Source organism: Harmonia axyridis, chromosome 7 (genome assembly GCF_914767665.1).
Source record: "Harmonia axyridis chromosome 7, icHarAxyr1.1, whole genome shotgun sequence".
Taxonomy (NCBI): Eukaryota; Metazoa; Arthropoda; class Insecta; order Coleoptera; family Coccinellidae; genus Harmonia; species Harmonia axyridis.
In genome coordinates, this window is record NC_059507.1 from 8962845 (window position 1) to 8981343 (window position 18499).

The 18499-nt window shown below is 36.9% G+C and overlaps 1 protein-coding gene across 1 annotated transcript in view; it reads right to left on the reverse strand.

Annotated features, from left to right (window-relative positions):
* LOC123684350 (tetraspanin-2A) overlaps positions 1–18499 on the reverse strand; it is a 154172-nt gene that overhangs the window by 24097 nt on the left and 111576 nt on the right. The window contains exon 3 of the mRNA XM_045623579.1: positions 15923–16099. Within this exon, the coding sequence (XP_045479535.1) occupies positions 15923–16099 (177 nt within the window). The remainder of the gene's footprint in view (positions 1–15922; positions 16100–18499) is intronic.

An 18499-nucleotide genomic window follows, 5' to 3' on the forward strand; every position in this document is an offset into this window, starting at 1 on the left:
AAATCAAAATGGCCTTCGTTGACAGTATGTGCTAATTTATTGCGTTTCCATAGAAAAAACTCAAAAGCCCAATTCCATTGGTCTACCAATCGAGGTGTGGGCAAAGTGTCGTGAGAAATAATATTTCCCACATTATGAGCAATACATAGTTTTGAAATTGAATAAGTTATGAAGAATACGCTACTTCTCATAGCAGTTGTAGGAAAAGTCCTTTTCTCGCTCGTGTGTTTGCGGCTCTCCCTTTCAGGCTCGTGCCACAAACTTCCACGCTCGCGAGAAAAGTTGGATTTTTCCCCACTTGTTGCACAATATACTATTACTTCACATCAACTCGCCGATGATATAATACTTTGACTTTCCTTCTATCGCACTTCATTTCTCAATTGAATATTAACCCTGTAACACTGAAAAGGAAACAGAGGTAGAAACAGGGATTGAAAAATGAAGACTTTGGGAACTCGCTTGAACCCAACCATTTTGTTCCTGAGGGATACATTTGTTTACTTAAAACTAACATCATATCATTTCATCCCTCTGCACGAAAACCCCTAACTCTCGAATTTGAATAAAGAAGATGGTTCATTCTGTTTGTTGTTGAAATAGACTTTTCCTTCTAACCATCTGGAGCATTTAACGTTTACCATTTTCAACGAGACATGTAGCTTACGAGCCAAATTATCTTCATTTGAGGAAGGTTTCTGCTTTAATATGAAAAAATCTGCGGCTGAGGCTTATCGAATGCTCTCGGATACCTATGATGGGGCCGTTATTCCACGTTGAGGCCAATCAAATATTCACGGTTCCAAGGTCATGATCAGTATATTGCGAGAACAAGCTCAGCGTAGTGTATTATGAGTTGTTGAAACCGACTGAAACAATATAGCCTCAAATATCGTAAAAAAACCGGCGAAAGTATAGTTGTACGCCAATTTATAGAAATTGCTCATAATCCTGTATTCTATCAGTCAAGACAACACAATATTGTCAGCTGCTCTCATGATCATCTTCATTCATTTCGTGAGGTAATTAAATTCCATATAAAAAAAATTTGTTGATCTTCTGAATTGAGAGCGGTGATCACAGCTTATTTTTCCTTTTTTTAACACTGAATGAAATTATTGAACAAAGAATATATCGGTAAAGTTGTGTAGCATGTCTTGATATAGAAATAAAATGGATTTCTCACCATGAGAAAGAATATCTGGCACAAGAAACCTTATCGAAGAAGCACCGTATTACTCTTTCTTCGTACTGATACAAACTCAATTAAATTCATCAAATAAATCTTCACAAAATTCACAAAACAGCAATCAAGAATAAAAAAAAAGAACGAAATACAATTTGAAAGAAATGAACGAGGCAGCAACATTCATTTCAAATTATCTGCCATGAATTCGTCGACAGTGTAAAAACACTGGCAGAAGCAGAAGTCTGAGATGTTTTTAAAGTTTTTGCTTAATTTAATTTCCTCTGGAAAGTGATTATATAAGTTAATGGACAAGTGCTGCTTTTTGGGACCTTTATTTTCTCAGCAACTGAACTCGAACTGTTCGTACGACAATTTTTTCACTCCAAAATATGATAACTCTAGAAAGCTCAGAATAGGAATATTTAAGATCCGTAATACATATTCTAATCGAATATATTAATGGAAGAGTTTTCGGAATTTTTTGAGGGAATTTCATGAACCTTGCTTATATTCGATTCTTCCAGAACGAGAAACTGAAGTATTTGATTCTGTTAGCTTTTACTCAATCAACCTGAACAGTGACATGCTAGAAAACCGAATTTTGGTCAAAATGGTAAACCCTTGATTCCTTGGAAAAAACGTAGAAAAAATTTGAACCTTCCAAAAATGTTTACATAGTATGGATGAAATTTATCAACGTCAAATGAGAAGAAATGAATAATCAAATGAAATGAAACTATATTATTGAAAACACTTCACATCGAGAATGTGCCTCGAAGTCGTTATAAAATTATGTACTCGAAATCTGCTTCAATGGGAGGTTCAAAACGTAATTTGTCTCCTATTCAGAAGCACTATAATATATTCCTTAAAAATTGGAATACCGCCTGAGAAATAAACGTCAACCTCTCGTTTTGTTTCATACTCTTTGAGCATAGTGTTCGTTATGCTCACAGACAATGGTTGAATTCAACTATATGCATCTGCAGACAGTTGAACAATGGCTGCAATTTAGCAACCGAATATAATTGTTACCATCAGTAAACGTCCATTGTAGGAAACAAAAGTCTCTGGATCTACCGAATGAAATTTGTTTCATGAAAAATTCAAAATGGGACCGAATGAATAATTTTTCATTTCGAACAAAGTTATTTGAGGTTATTCATTCAATGTCCGTGTTGCGTGATGAACTTGGAATTCAATTAATTATTGCAAATTTGTACGGTAATTTTTATTGTCAGTATGAATTGCCGTTCCTCTAATCAACTTTTGAAAGGTTTTTACGTCGAAACAATAATTATGTGAATGTTTTATCTACAGAATGGACCATTTGAAATTTACGTTTTTCAACGGCTATATAGGTAAAAAAAATCAATGAATATACCTTCAGAGTTTTATTGGACAGATTCAACCTTAACATTCACGAATGAAAAATAATATCATTCAGATGACCACCTCGACTAGATGTACAATTCCAGAAAGGTTCAACCTAATGTTTCAGTACCTTGTCGATTTTTTGTAGCTTAATCTCATGAATAGCGATTTCGATTTCGTGTTTCAAGGCATCAGTCCTTTCTGGATCGATAGCGTGATAATTATGCCTAACGAACGGATCTCTACAAAAAATAGTCCAACGGAGTCAAATCACAGCTGCGAGGTGGCCAACTGACGTCAGCATTTCGATTAATTATCAGATATTGAAAAAAGGTACGCAAAAGATCGATGTTTATTTTGGACATAAGGCAAGAGGCCCATCATGTTGGAAGCAAATGTTTTCCGTGCCTACCTATTGAATTTTGGCGATCAAATTTGGTTGAGTTAAGAACGATAACGCATTCCATTGAACATGACGACGTCTTCTCATTTTCGAAGAAAAAGACAAAACTGCCCCTTACAGTTACTTCTTGTAGAAACATCGGCTTATCTACAACAACATGTGAGTTCTCTGAACCCAGAGGTAGGAGATTTGCTTATTCACAGGGCCTTCTAGGTGATAGTGAGATTCATCGAAAAAGATGATTTTTTTCTGAAAATGCTCATCTTGGGCTTTGCGATCATTAGGCCATTGAGTGAAGTGGAAACGAATGAAATTATCAAGAAGCTTCAGTTCTTGCAGTGGTTGATGGATGTTCAGCAGTTCGCTTTCCAGTTCCTTAGTTCAAATGGACTCCAGTATCAGGAATGGGTTCAAGAAGCTTTGATCCTTTCTTGTCCAAATTTTATGCCCAAAGCATGTTCCGTGAAGTAACGGTCTTCTATGACCAAATGATCAGTACATGGTTTCTTCCAGTCCAGTAAGGAAGACAGTGATATGGTACATATTCCCTTTAACTGTTCGTCAAGCACCCAGAATTGGTAGACCAAGTGCTACAATGCCCTTAAAAGCATGTTTTTATTATTTTGATGAGTAAACAGCCTCTCAGCTTTTGCGAATGGCAAATCAACTTCGAGTACTTCAATTTCCCTAAGCACAGTCAAAGGACCACTTCTCAAGGACAAACTAATATCGAGACGCTCGTCTAGAAGAGTTCCCATGAGTACTTTCAAGAAACATGAGGTCTCAGATATAAGATGATGAAGTTATCAACAGTGTAGTCCCACTATTGCACGAAGCCAAAATTTCGTTTTGCTGGATAATGATGCTCTATCAGACAGATCCCACTAGGTCTACTGGAGAAAGCCACATTTTGCATAATCTCCAAGATCATTGACCAAGAGTTAATCAAGCCGCAGCCTGTCAATATCAATATATCTTTTGCCGAAACATTTGCAAGAAATTGAGTGATTTGACTTGATGAAATGCATGCAGAGAATATACCTAGTAGTTAATGATACATGTAGTGGTCATACGTTGGAGAAAAACACAATTATGAAACTTTGAAATCTCTAGAATATAATTTTTCTTTTTCAATAATTGTATTTTCGTAATTGTGAATACAACTGTTGAAATATTTTTATTTCGAAAAGAATATCACGAAGGGAAAACAGCAATGAATGCAATATTCATAACTTCTCACGAGCAGTTTATATATATTCGCAGCTCGTTGTCTTCGATTCCAATTCCAGGAATTAACAGCTGGCAAAACCAGGTAGATCTCCTATTATCAAGCCCGAGCTCCATTTTGGCCTTCGCAATTCCAGGTATCTAGACCACACGCATTCGGATGTAGTAATCCTGATTTGTTAACGAGTTTATGCAATGCCGTTCGCGTTGTTCATTGTAGGAGGAATGAGTAATTTTCTCATCTTCATCGGGCTCATACGTTATTCAAAAAGGAAGTCATGGCAATTCGCGAACTGATTAATTTTTCAATCGTAGTTCACTTTAATATTTATGAAGGTGAAGCTAATATCACATGAAGCTGATGGGAATATTGCTCACTTATACGTTGGATAATATAATGTTAAATGGTACTTCTGGAGATTATTACATTTCATATACCACTACCTACATGGATATACGGCTTATTGGAGGAGATTTGAATTAACTGTCTACAATTTAAATCTATCTCAGATTCATAGGCGTCTCGTAGATGTCCTTATGCTGGGTGTCCAAGAATTAATGAGAATGAATATGGTTCTGTAATTTCAGGACCTCAAAATAAAATGAAAAATTCCTACGTAGTTATATCCTGGAAAGTTCATTAGAGTGTTAAGTAGCTTCAAAGATGACAAGTTGATGATTCTTGATTCTTCATAGCTACAGAGAGATCAAATTTAAAACCCTCATTTTATTTTTCACAATAAATTTCAACAGTTTGCTTTGAAAAAATAAGTTTTATTTGCAAACTTTTTCACTCCTGTGTTTTATCGAAGGACTGATAGAATGTCCATGGAAAAATGAAATATAATAATTATTATTATTATTTGAACTAGGGTCGTTGTGGCTCGGTAAGCCTTCCGGGAACTGCGACCATATAGATCTTTTGTTCTCTACCCTACTCATTCATTGAAACCCAAGGAGGTCGTCAATGGCGTTGATAAAACTGACAACTTCCTTAGGTGCCTTGGGCATTACCTCACGGGTATCCAAGACCAGCTGCCCCTCATGAATGGTTTTTAGGCCAGCCAGCTCTAGATAAATAAATAAATAAAGTTATCATATCCAGGATGATCGCCAATATTCGGAACGAATAGGCACCCGAAGAAGAAGAAGAAGCTCTAGATACTTGCATACCATGTTTTCAGCTGTTTCTGCTTCTGATCCACAGAGCATGCAAATCTCATCTGCTGGCTTTCCCATACGGTACAAAAGATGTTTGTACCGAGAGTGCCCCATCAGCAGTCCCACCATCACTCGAAGCTCGGCTCGTGACAGCTTCAAGAGTTTTCTGGCGTAGGTAGGTGAAATCATCTCGAATTTCTTGGCTTGAGTAGGTCCAGAAGTGTTTGTCCAGTGGGTTATCCTGTTATTCAACTCCCATTGCTGGACTGTTGCCTTATTTTGGTCTTTCTCTAGCCCACAGAAAGGTTCAGGTCCGGCAGGTGTTAACCTTGATACACTTTTTGCAAGTTCATTGGCTGTTTCGTTTCCTTCAACACCACAGTCATACGTCAGAACCCAAACGACGATTTTGATTGTCATAATAAGCCGGTGTACTTATCATATGACGTCTACATTAATCTTTAATTGATGTAGATTTCAGCCATTTCAAATTCTGAGTGAGAATTGAGTTCTGGGGGCTTCTCTTTTGGAATTATATTTCTGCAGAATTCGATTTGTTCATCGTCAAATTGAATAAATCAAGTCGTCATATTTGAAGCAACATGCCTATTCAACAAAGAGTTCCCGGATATAACTCTCTAGGAACCTTGGTTATCAGTATTGCCAGTTTTGTGTTCCATTATATTTCTACTTTCGTGAAATTCATGTTATTTTGAAAACAATTGAGGTGGAAACGATCCTAAGTACTTAATTCTTCAAAGGAGAAATTATTATTGTCATTCATTATAGCTATTAAATTGCTGGCATTCAAAGGATTGTAATTGTCACATTTATTATCAACCGATTGCTCTTAAAACCCATCCCCTGTTTGGACAGCAACTAATATTAGGAATCGACTATCAAGCAGTAGTGTGAGTATCCTCACTCAGCCATTGAAAGCGAACACTAGTCTATTCGATATCGCATCACGAAGGTATTTTGATTGTTGTATTGTCTCGAATGACAATGACTGAATATCAGCTTCATACCTATGATGTAAACGTGTCGAAATTGTATGCACCTTCATCACACTTCAATTACTAAAGCCACGTTGATCTAAATTTTCTAGTGGCCATTTCGACCTGTTGCTAATATACTGTTGCTAATATACTGTCACTAAGGAGACCTTAGCCGCTATGAGGATGGAAATTGTGAGTGAATTATCTACAGTTTTCTTAAAAGAAATTGATACTTTGAAAACTATGTTAGAAAGTCAATCTAAACAAATCCAAGAACTAAAGAAAGAAATATGCGTTCTTTCAACGAACAAAAACGTTATCGCAGAAACAGCTGACATGAGTGTTTCCGAGATTCCACATATTGGGAATTCCGTTGCGGGCCCATCTGAATCGCATGCAATACAGTCTAATACGATTATGACTCAGAAAGACAAGGAAATTGCCGTGAATAACAGAGCAGTGGCGGAGACGAATGGAAGAATCAAAAATGATGTCTCTTCCGAGAGTTCCCAGTGGACTCTGGTCACATCTGGCAAGAAAAAGAAACGCAACCATCCCATTGGACCAGCTAGTCATACTGCTGCTTTGGTATCCAAGAATGTTGCATCATCCAGAAGAGTATTGAAGCCAATAGTGGGTACATCAACATCTAGTAACCTAAAAGTGGTCCCTAAAGAACATGTTGCACATTTACACGTCTCGCGTCTCAGTCCTTCAACTACCAATGATGAATTGAAGGATTTCTTTGGTGAACTTATACCTAATGTGACATGTGAAAAATTAATTTCTAGAAGACCCGAGATTTACTCGTCATTCAAAGTCACTTTACCAGCTGAGCTTCTTCAAAAGGTCTTGGATCCTAACTTTTGGCCAGAAGGCGTTGCTGTAAATAAGTTTTTTATGAAGCGTCGTCAATCCAGCATAGCCCCTTAGGGAATAATTTAAAATATGTAAAGGTTCCTGAGGGTAATCCTTCACTCGACAATTTAATAATTGTTCAGTTGAATGCTCAGGGTATTTCTAATAAAATCAACCAACTCGAAGTCTTCACTGATCTCGAGAAACCTGATATTTTGTCCATTGCTGAGCATTGGTGTGATAAAATAGAGATTGCTTTCATGAACCTTGAAAATTATGTTTTGGCCGCCTCATATTGTCGTCCTACAAGAATGCATGGGGGAACGGTAATTTACTTAAAAAATACACAACAATTTAAGAATATTCCTCAAATTGAAGAATTCTCGCTAGAGATGCATTGCGAGTTTTGTGCAATCAATTTAAAATATATGTCTAAAAGCATTTGTGTGGTAAGTGTCTATAGGCCTCCTACTGGTGATATTGAATTATTCTGTAAAATGTTTACTTATGTTCTTAATTATTGTTACACAGGGTCAATATCAGTTTTTATTTGTGGAGATCTTAATATTGATTACTTCAAATCCCACAGACATTTAGATTGCCTTCTCTTGGAATTTGGTCTGAGTATCAGTTCCTTGGAAGCCACTAGGATATTCACCAATATTCACGGAATAACGTCATCTTCCAAAATCGATTATATCCTGACGAATATTGATAGGGAGCTTTTGACTGATAGGGTTGCTGATGCTGGTATTGGAGATCACAAGGCTGTAATTGTATCTGTCATCACGGACACCATGAGGGTTCCCACTACGGGCGAGATTCGCACATTCAGGTCACTTTCAGGTAATAATCTTTTTAATCTCGCCTCTATGGCTTCTTCTACGTCATTTGAAGACGTATATGATACTGATCCTAACGACGGTTTCAAGCGGTTCTTCGATGTTCTGGAGTTTCTGTTGAACTCAGCTTGTCCTATCAAGAAGAAAAAAATTTTGAACAACCGGAAAGCACTGTGGATAACTGAAGAGGTAAGAGTGGCTAATCGTGAATTGAAAAATACTCATTGGCTATTTCAACAATTGAAATCTGAAAGGGCTAGAGAACTTTACCTTTCAAAAAAGAGGGAGTACAAAAATTTGCTGAACCAAACCAAATTAAATTTTCATAAAGATCTCGTAGAGTGTTCTAGCAACAAAGTTAAAACAATATGGAATCTTGTTCGGAAGGAGACTGCCAGCAAGAGCTGCCATAGTAACATCAATTTAAATGTAAACGGGAGAAATTATTGTGATGAACGAGAGGTAGCTGATATTTTCGGTGAATATTTTTCCAATATTTGTTCTTCGAGTTTGAGTCAGCATTTTCAAGATAGTTTGTCTGGCTCCTGTACAACTGAGCCACTATCAGCTCGAAATTTCTTTTTTTTTCCGGTGGTTGCCGATGAAGTTTATGCCGTTATAAATAACTTTAAGAACAAAAATAGCTGCGGATTCGATATGATTTCGATTAAAGTTTTGAAAGTTCTTTCACCTCAGATCTCGGAGCATCTCGCCCACCTGATTAACTTGTCGATCAGTTCGGGTAAATTTCCTAGTGTCTTGAAAATCGCGAAGGTTATCCCCGTACACAAGAAGAATGCTGTTAACGACATTTCAAATTATCGTCCCATATCTCTTTTGAGCACTTTATCGAAAGTCATAGAGAAATTGGTATTCAATAGAATGTTGGATTATTTGAACAGGTTTTCATTAATTACTGAAAGCCAACACGGCTTCCGACTCAACAGATCGACCAATACAGCTGCTTGTGATTTACTTAGTTTTGTTTACGACTGCCTTGATGGCGGATCCTATGTTGCAGGGCTCTTTTTCGATGAATCAAGAGCATTTGACTGCCTTAATTTTGAGTTCATTCTGGCTAAGTTATACAGCCTTGGATTCAGGGGTGTTTTTCTTGAGTGGGTCAAGGATTTTTTGAATGGTAGGTATTTCTATGTCCGCATAGGACAACAGGAATCTTCCAGATATCCAGTTGAATTGGGGGTCCCGCAGGGTTCTGTATTGGGACCTCTATTATTCATTCTGTTTATCAATGATCTTCCTCTTCACGTCATGATGTATTCAGCAATGTTGGCCCATATCAAGATAGTTTTGTTTGCTGACGATACATCCTTTATAATTTCCGCATCAAGTCTGATTGAACTCACAGCCAGGTGTGAACTTTTGGTGCGATGTTTCACTGATTGGTGTTTTCGTAACTCGATAATTCTGAATGTCAATAAAACCGATCTTTTGTACTTTCAGTCGCGGGATATGGGTCGCCAGTTAATCTTGGAGCTTCCGTCGGGTGAGTTGAAGTGTTCCGAATGTGTGAGGTTTCTTGGACTGCAGGTTGACGGTGTCCTAAGTTGGAGGAACCACGTTGACTCAGTATGTTCGAGATTGAGTAGTGCATTTTTCGCAATTAGACGTCTCAAGCAAGTCCTTTCGGAGGAATCTCTAATTTGCGTCTATTATTCTTTGGCCTACTCTCACCTTAACTACAACATCGTGTTATGGGGAGGATCCTCCTCGAGTCATCGTGCATTCATCGCACAGAAAAAAATCATGCGGCTCATTTTCGGCCTTTCACCAGTGGAGTCCTGTAGACCTTACTTCATTTCCAACAGATTGTTGAGTTTTCCCTGCGTTTTCATATTAAATTGTTTATTGCATATCAAAAAGAACTCAAGGTTGCTGAAAAAATGCTCTGATTACCATGATTACGATACAAGACATAAAGATATTCTCTGTATTCCAAAACATAGAACAACAAAATTTCAGCACTCGCCAACCTACTATGGTATCAAATTGTTCAATCATCTTCCGGAGAGACTGAAAGTTTTGAAGTACAGAAAATTTAAGAATGACATTAAGGAATTGTTGTTGATGAATTGTTTTTATAGTGTCAGCGAATACTTGGATTACTCTTTTGTTTAAGGAATTTGAATCTTTTGTAGATCAAATTTTCTGTTTCAGTTACTAATTTCTTTCTTTTTTCGTATTATTATTGTTATTATTGTATGCATATTCATTTTGACGTTTTCTATACAGTGTACTCTGTCTTAAGGAAATAAAGAAATATTATTATTATTATTACTTTGACCTAATTCTGGCTATCACTAGCTCATGCTTTCAGCGTAACCATGAAAATTCACGAATAGATGAACCTGCAATTATTCATTTCAGTCAACGTATCAAACATTACGCCTTCATCAGAAGGGAGGCCTCGAACGTGGATCATTCTTCCGAATCTCAAGCGCAATATCCTGGATCACTACAGATTCGCAATCAGAGCGTACAATGAACACTTCTGTGTTTTATTGAAGGACTGATAGAATGTCCATGAAAAAATGAAATATTGATAATAATTATTATTATTATCACAACTAGGGTCGTTGTGACTCGGTAAGCTTTCCGGGAACTGCGACCATGTAGATCTTTTGTTCTCTTCCGTACTCATTCATGAAAACCCAAGGAGGTCGTCAATGGCGTTGATAAAACTGACAACCTTCTAAGGTGCCTTGACCGTTACCTCTCAGGTTTCCAGCACCAGCTTCCCCTTATGAATGGTTTTTAGGCCAGCTAGCTATGGATACTTGCATACCATGTGTTCAGCTGTTTCTGCTTCTGATCTACAGAGCCTGCAAATCTCACCTGCTGACTTTCCCATAGGTACAAACGATGTTTGTACCGAGAGTGCCCCGTCAGCAGTCCCACCATCACTCGAAGCTCAGCTCGTGACAGCTCAAAGAGCTTTCTGGCGTAGGTAGGTGAAATCATCTCGAATTTTTTGGCTTGAATAAGTGCAGGAGTGTTTGTCCAGTGGGTTATCCTGTTATTCAACTCCCATTGCTGGACTGTTGCCTTATATTTGTCTTTTTCTAGCCCATAGAAAGGCTCAGTTCCAGCAGGTATTAACCTTGATGCACTTTCTGCAAGTTCATCGCCTGTTCAGTTTCCTTCAACACAACAGTCATACGTCAGAACCCATACGACGATTTTGATTGACATAATAGGTCGGTTTACTTATCATATGACGTCAACATTAATCTTTAATTGATGTAGATTTCAGTCATTTCAAATTCCGAGAAAAAATTAAGGTGAAAAAGATCCTAAGAACTTAATTCTTCAAAGGAGAAATTATTTGTGTCATTCATTATCGCAATTAAATTGCTCGCATTCAAAGAATTGAAATTGTCACATTTATTATCAACCGATAGGTTTTAAAACCCATCCCCTGTTTGGACAGCAACTAATATGAGGAATCGACTATCAACCAGTAGTGTGAGCATCCCCATTCAGCCATTGAAAGAGAACACTAGTCTATTCGAAGGTATTTTGATTGTTGTATTGTCTCGAATGACAATGACTGAATATCAGCTTCATACATATGATGTAAACGTGTGGAAATTGTATGCACTTCATCACACTTCAATTACTGAAGTCACGTTGATCTAAATTTTCTAGTGGCCATGTATACCTGTTCCTAATATACTCTGACCTAAGTCTGGCTTCCAGTGGCTCATGCTTTCAGCGTAACCATGAAAATTCACGAATAGATGAACCTGCAATTATTCATTTCAATCAACGTATCAAACATCACGCTTTCATCAGAAGGGAGGCCTCGAACGTGGATATTCTTCCGAATCTCAAGCGCAATATTCTGGATCTCTACAGATTCGCAATCAGAGCGTACAATGAACACTTCTGTTTTTGATCGAAGGACTGATAGAATGTCCATGAAAAAATGAAATATAATAATTATTATTATTAGAACTAGGGTCGTTGTGGCTCGGTAAGCCTTCCAGGAACTGCGACCATGTAGATCTTTTTTTCTCTACCGTACTCATTAATGGAAACCCAAGGAGGTCGTCAATGGCGTTGATAAAACTGACAACCTCCTATGGTGCCTTGACCGTTACCTCTCGGGTTTCCAGCACCAGCTTCCCCTTATGAATGGTTTTTAAGCCAGCCAGCTATGGATACTTGCATACCATGTGTTCAGCTGTTTCTGCTTATGATCTACAGAGCCTGCAAATTTCATCTGCTGACTTTCCCATTTGGTACAAATGATGTTTTACCGAGAGTGCCCACTTAGCAATCCCACCATCACTCGAAGCTCGGCTCGTGATAGTTTCAAGAGCTTTCTGACGTAGGTAGGTGAAATCATCTCGAATTTCTTGGCTTGGGTAAGTCCAAGAGTGTTTGTCCAGTGGGTTATCCTGTTATTCAACTCTCATTGCTGGACTGCTGCCTCATATTGGTCTTTTTCTAGTCCACAGAAAGGTTCAGGTCCAGCAGGTGTTAACCTTGATGCACTTTTTGCAAGTTCATCGCCTGTTTCGTTTCCTTCAACACAACATACGTCAGAACACATACGACGATTCTGATTGACATAATAGGTCGGTGTACTTATCATATGACGTCTACATTAATCTTTAATTGATGTAGATTTCAGTCATTTCAAATTCCGAGAGAAAAATTAAGGTGAAAAAGATCCTAAGAACTTAATTCTTCAAAGGAGAAATTATTTGTGTCATTCATTATCGCAATTAAATTGCTCGCATTCAAAGAATTGAAATTGTCACATTTATTATCAACCGATAGGTTTTAAAACCCATCCCCTGTTTGGACAGCAACTAATATGAGGAATCGACTATCAACCAGTAGTGTGAGCATCCCCATTCAGCCATTGAAAGAGAACACTAGTCTATTCGAAGGTATTTTGATTGTTGTATTGTCTCGAATGACAATGACTGAATATCAGCTTCATACATATGATGTAAACGTGTGGAAATTGTATGCACTTCATCACACTTCAATTACTGAAGTCACGTTGATCTAAATTTTCTAGTGGCCATGTATACCTGTTCCTAATATACTCTGACCTAAGTCTGGCTTCCAGTGGCTCATGCTTTCAGCGTAACCATGAAAATTCACGAATAGATGAACCTGCAATTATTCATTTCAATCAACGTATCAAACATCACGCTTTCATCAGAAGGGAGGCCTCGAACGTGGATATTCTTCCGAATCTCAAGCGCAATATTCTGGATCTCTACAGATTCGCAATCAGAGCGTACAATGAACACTTCTGTTTTTGATCGAAGGACTGATAGAATGTCCATGAAAAAATGAAATATAATAATTATTATTATTAGAACTAGGGTCGTTGTGGCTCGGTAAGCCTTCCAGGAACTGCGACCATGTAGATCTTTTTTTCTCTACCGTACTCATTAATGGAAACCCAAGGAGGTCGTCAATGGCGTTGATAAAACTGACAACCTCCTATGGTGCCTTGACCGTTACCTCTCGGGTTTCCAGCACCAGCTTCCCCTTATGAATGGTTTTTAAGCCAGCCAGCTATGGATACTTGCATACCATGTGTTCAGCTGTTTCTGCTTATGATCTACAGAGCCTGCAAATTTCATCTGCTGACTTTCCCATTTGGTACAAATGATGTTTTACCGAGAGTGCCCACTTAGCAATCCCACCATCACTCGAAGCTCGGCTCGTGATAGTTTCAAGAGCTTTCTGACGTAGGTAGGTGAAATCATCTCGAATTTCTTGGCTTGGGTAAGTCCAAGAGTGTTTGTCCAGTGGGTTATCCTGTTATTCAACTCTCATTGCTGGACTGCTGCCTCATATTGGTCTTTTTCTAGTCCACAGAAAGGTTCAGGTCCAGCAGGTGTTAACCTTGATGCACTTTTTGCAAGTTCATCGCCTGTTTCGTTTCCTTCAACACAACATACGTCAGAACACATACGACGATTCTGATTGACATAATAGGTCGGTGTACTTATCATATGACGTCTACATTAATCTTTAATTGATGTAGATTTCAGTCATTTCAAATTCCGAGAGAAAAATTAAGGTGAAAAAGATCCTAAGAACTTAATTCTTCAAAGGAGAAATTATTTGTGTCATTCATTATCGCAATTAAATTGCTCGCATTCAAAGAATTGAAATTGTCACATTTATTATCAACCGATAGCTCTTAAAACCCATGCCCTGTTTGGACAGCAACTAATATTAGGAATCGACTATCAAGCAGTAGTGTGAGCATCCCCACTCAGCCATTGAAAGAGAACACTAGTCTATTCGATATCGCATCACTAAGGTATTTTGATTGTTGTATTGTCTCGAATGACAATGACTGAATATCAGCTTCATACCTATGATGTAAACGTGTCGAAATTGCATGCACTCCATCACACTTCAATTACTAAAGCCACGTTGATCTAAATTTTCTAGTTGCCATTTCTAGTTGTTCCTAACATACTCTGACCTAAGTCTGGCTTCCACTAGCTCATTAGGGATGTGTCGTTCACGAACGAACGAATCAAAAGACCCGGGTCTTCAGAACGAATGGTTCGATCGGGTCGTCTCTCTGAAAATGATTCGTTCGTTCGAACCGATCCGAATGAGCCTAACTTTCACATTCAGTTCATTCAATCTGAGGATCTTTTAGGACCCAAAGATCCATAGAATGGTTCGTTATCCGAGCCTAGGAAGATGGGTTTCGGTTTGGACTGACCTTAAAGGAACATAATTATGGTAGTAATAAAATACATACATTCCGCAAATGAATTATCGGCTCGGCACTTGGCACCCGGTTTTGAAGAAAGATGATAGATAATAAAAAAAACTGGGCTCTGTAATTGCACTCTCTTAGATGCACCAATTATTATTTCTTGAAAATGTTATGGTTTTAAATATTGTTCATTATTTTTTGGGAATTTTTTTAACTATATATTCAAACCTAACTTTGTAAAGTTCATCAAAATGAATATTTTTCGGGAACAAAATATATTAATTAGGGTTAATATCAATTTGAGGGATTTCAGATCTTCTGTATTTATTTGGTTGGAATAGATACAGGTAATGATCATTAGGTAGTTTTCGTTAAAATTAATAATTGAAGACCTCGTGAATTTAGTGTTCTGTACAAAGTACATTCGTGATTTACTTCTACTTCTTCATTAGTTATTTAAATATTCCAAAATCATCAATTTGAACGAGGAATATATATCAGATTTTGAAATTTTTTCGAAAAGTCCATAATCATCTCATGAACCAGATATCAATTTAATATATTCTGCCATCTCAGTAACTTATAACTTTATGATAATGCATAATCTCCTTTATGTTTATGATTATGTCTCAAAAAAATCATTATCACAAATTCACGATCCGATTAAAAACATACCGACTAACAAATACAAAGCTGATATTTACTTAACATTCTTTACCAAGAAAAAAAAACAAAGAACGAAAGAACCAGATCTACGGATCTTTGAATCATGCGCAAATCGTACATGATTCGATCTGAGCTAGTGAGCTGAAAAGAACCATTGGGTCAATTGAACGGGTCTTTTGAACTGGGTCGTCTCAGCCATAGATCTGGTTCGACCCGGTTCGTCGAAATTGAACGAACCACACATCCCTATAGCTCATGCTTCAAGCGTAACCATGAAAATTCACGAACAGATGAACCTGCAATTATTCATTTCAATCAACGTATCAAACATCACGCCTTCATCAGAAGGGAGGCCTCGAACGTGGCTCATTCTTCCGAATCTCAAGCGCAATATCCTGGATCTCTACAGATTCGCAATCAGAGCGTACAATGAAATGAGGTTGTGAGATGCATATTGACGAAACTCACCGTTTCCTGTATGATTTGCAAACTCTGTCTTGCAGGTTCATAGTTTGCATGCATAATTAAATTTCTCATGCTCTCTCTCACCATAGGCTGGAAACTGGAGTCTCTTGCGCTGTTCCCCAACAGAATTGTTGCTCCAATCAGACCGAACAGAAATGCCAATACTTGTATTGCGATGTACTGAAACAAAAAATTGGGATTAGACATCTTCAGTATTGAGCTACATCTTGAATCTTATACTCGTATTTTATTTCACCACATAGATAAAGGCAAGTGATTTTTTTCAGGTTCAAAAAGTTTGTTCATTTTGTTCACAAATGATATGGAACGAGCATTGATGTCCGATTCGAGTCTTCTCACCAATTATGCAGATGATACAAATTTGTTGGTTGCTGGATCTACCTACCCAAACTTAATAAATGAAGCCAGTACTTCGTATGATAAAATCGAAAACTGGATTGAAAGGAATGGTCTTCTTTTGAGTCAGGAGAAAACTACCACTATTCTCTTTAGAACCAAACAACAGAATATCACAACACCATCTCAGATACAACTGTCAAATTTGAGCATCACACCTGAACATTGCACTAAATTTCTTGGTATGCAAATTGATGAACATCTAAACTGGAACAACCACATTATAAGTACAGGAAAAAAACTAAATTCAGTCAGCTATAGTATAAGAATAATTAGTAAATATTCAAATGAAAATTGTTTGAAAATTTTTTATTTCACTAATTTTGAAAGTTTAATGAGGTTCGGTTTGATTTTCTACGGATCGGATTCAGGGGTGTTGGAGATTTTCCGTATACAAAAGAGAGTCATAAGAACTATATTTGGACTCAAATACAGAGAATCATGTAGAGGTTTATTTAGGAAAAATCAGATTATGACAGTATTTGCATTGTATATATATGAATGTTTAGTTTATTTATTCAAGAATAGAAATAAGTTTGTATACAGTAGTTCCGTCCATGATTATAGTACTAGACATGTAAATATTCTTTATCCTGAACATAGATTGGTCAAATATGAAAAAAATCCAACATATGCCGCAATAAAATTTTTCAACCAATTACCAGATGATATAAAAAAAAGTACAACACTCAATAAGTTTAAAAATGATGTAAGAAATATACTCATTAACATGGAACCTTATTCCATTCATGAATACAACATCAAAGAAGTGAGGATTTAACAATTCTGTTAGTTGACACTATTCCATCTAATGTACTGTATTGTATGTAATGTATTATATTGGGCATTCTTTCGGAATAAAGATCATTATTATTATTATTATTATTAAAGTCTTCAAATAGGATGAATATAGAGGATATTCCAAGTAGGGTCTACTTTTGGATCCAATAAAATATTATTCATATGAACGAATGCGTAAGTTTCGAGATGAAATAAGATCAAGGTTCGAGAAGAAAATACCTTTTCTGATGGAAAATCGGTCAGCTATTCTTGACTTGATCAACATTTACTATCAAACGGACTCAATGATACCAAAAATTCTAATAAACGATTCAAATCTGGAGTGACAAATTATTTTTTCAAGCAAAAAACCTGTTTGAGTCCAAATAAACAATGTTTTTGAGCTGAAGCCTCTCCTAGAGAATTGTGATATTTCATCCCGGAACCAGTGATGGAATCTTTAGTGTGGCATTTCAGAGGTTCCTGCCATATACACCTCTCATCTCCATAGCAGAGCGTGGTGACTGGGACGCCATCTCTATGGCTAACAAAGAGCCACCACAAACAGGATCGAATTTGCTCAGAACTGAATGAAGATTCCCATAGAGTAATAAACATAGATAGAAGGAAGTATACGCAATTTTTACATGTCCCCAACATGGTTAGATTACGTCGAGGATTACGTTGTCGGATTGTGATATATTTTCAAAATCACAATTTTACTATATTGTTATGAATGTTCATTATATTGAATGAAATATATTTATTTGAGTGAATCTCGATTAAATATGAAAATGTGAATATTATGAATCCGATATTTTTCCTAATTGTCGAATTTATAATAAGCAGAATATTTATTATTTTCTGTATCTACCTGCTGAAATCCAAGGTTTGGCAACTATTGCGCGCACACAGTCATCGGTTGTTTCACGTCGTTCGACGCGCTTGAAGGTTGTTTTATGAATTTCTGATATATTTAGGTATCTATTGATTTCAACAAATTTTGAGTTAATATGAAACGTTGGACTTAAGAAGAGCGTTCTTTGTGGAGAACTCGCGAATTGAGTGAAATATCATAATATCACTGATATGTTTTCATTTCCGCGCGCTTCATGTCAAATTTGATAGTTCATGTTGGGGACAAAATTTACTCAATGAAAAAACATATGCTTCCTCTATTTATGTTTATTTCTCTGAGAAATTTCAAAAATAATTTTATCATTTTTTTTCTTAAAAAATAGTCAAAACTTAAGCTACTGACAAAAATAAAAATATGGTTCAAAAAAATTTAGGAAACCACTGACTACAAGTCAGAAGCATTTGAACTCTCGTCAATTCACATATTAAATACAATACTGTGTTCTGCTTCTTTGACATTATCGC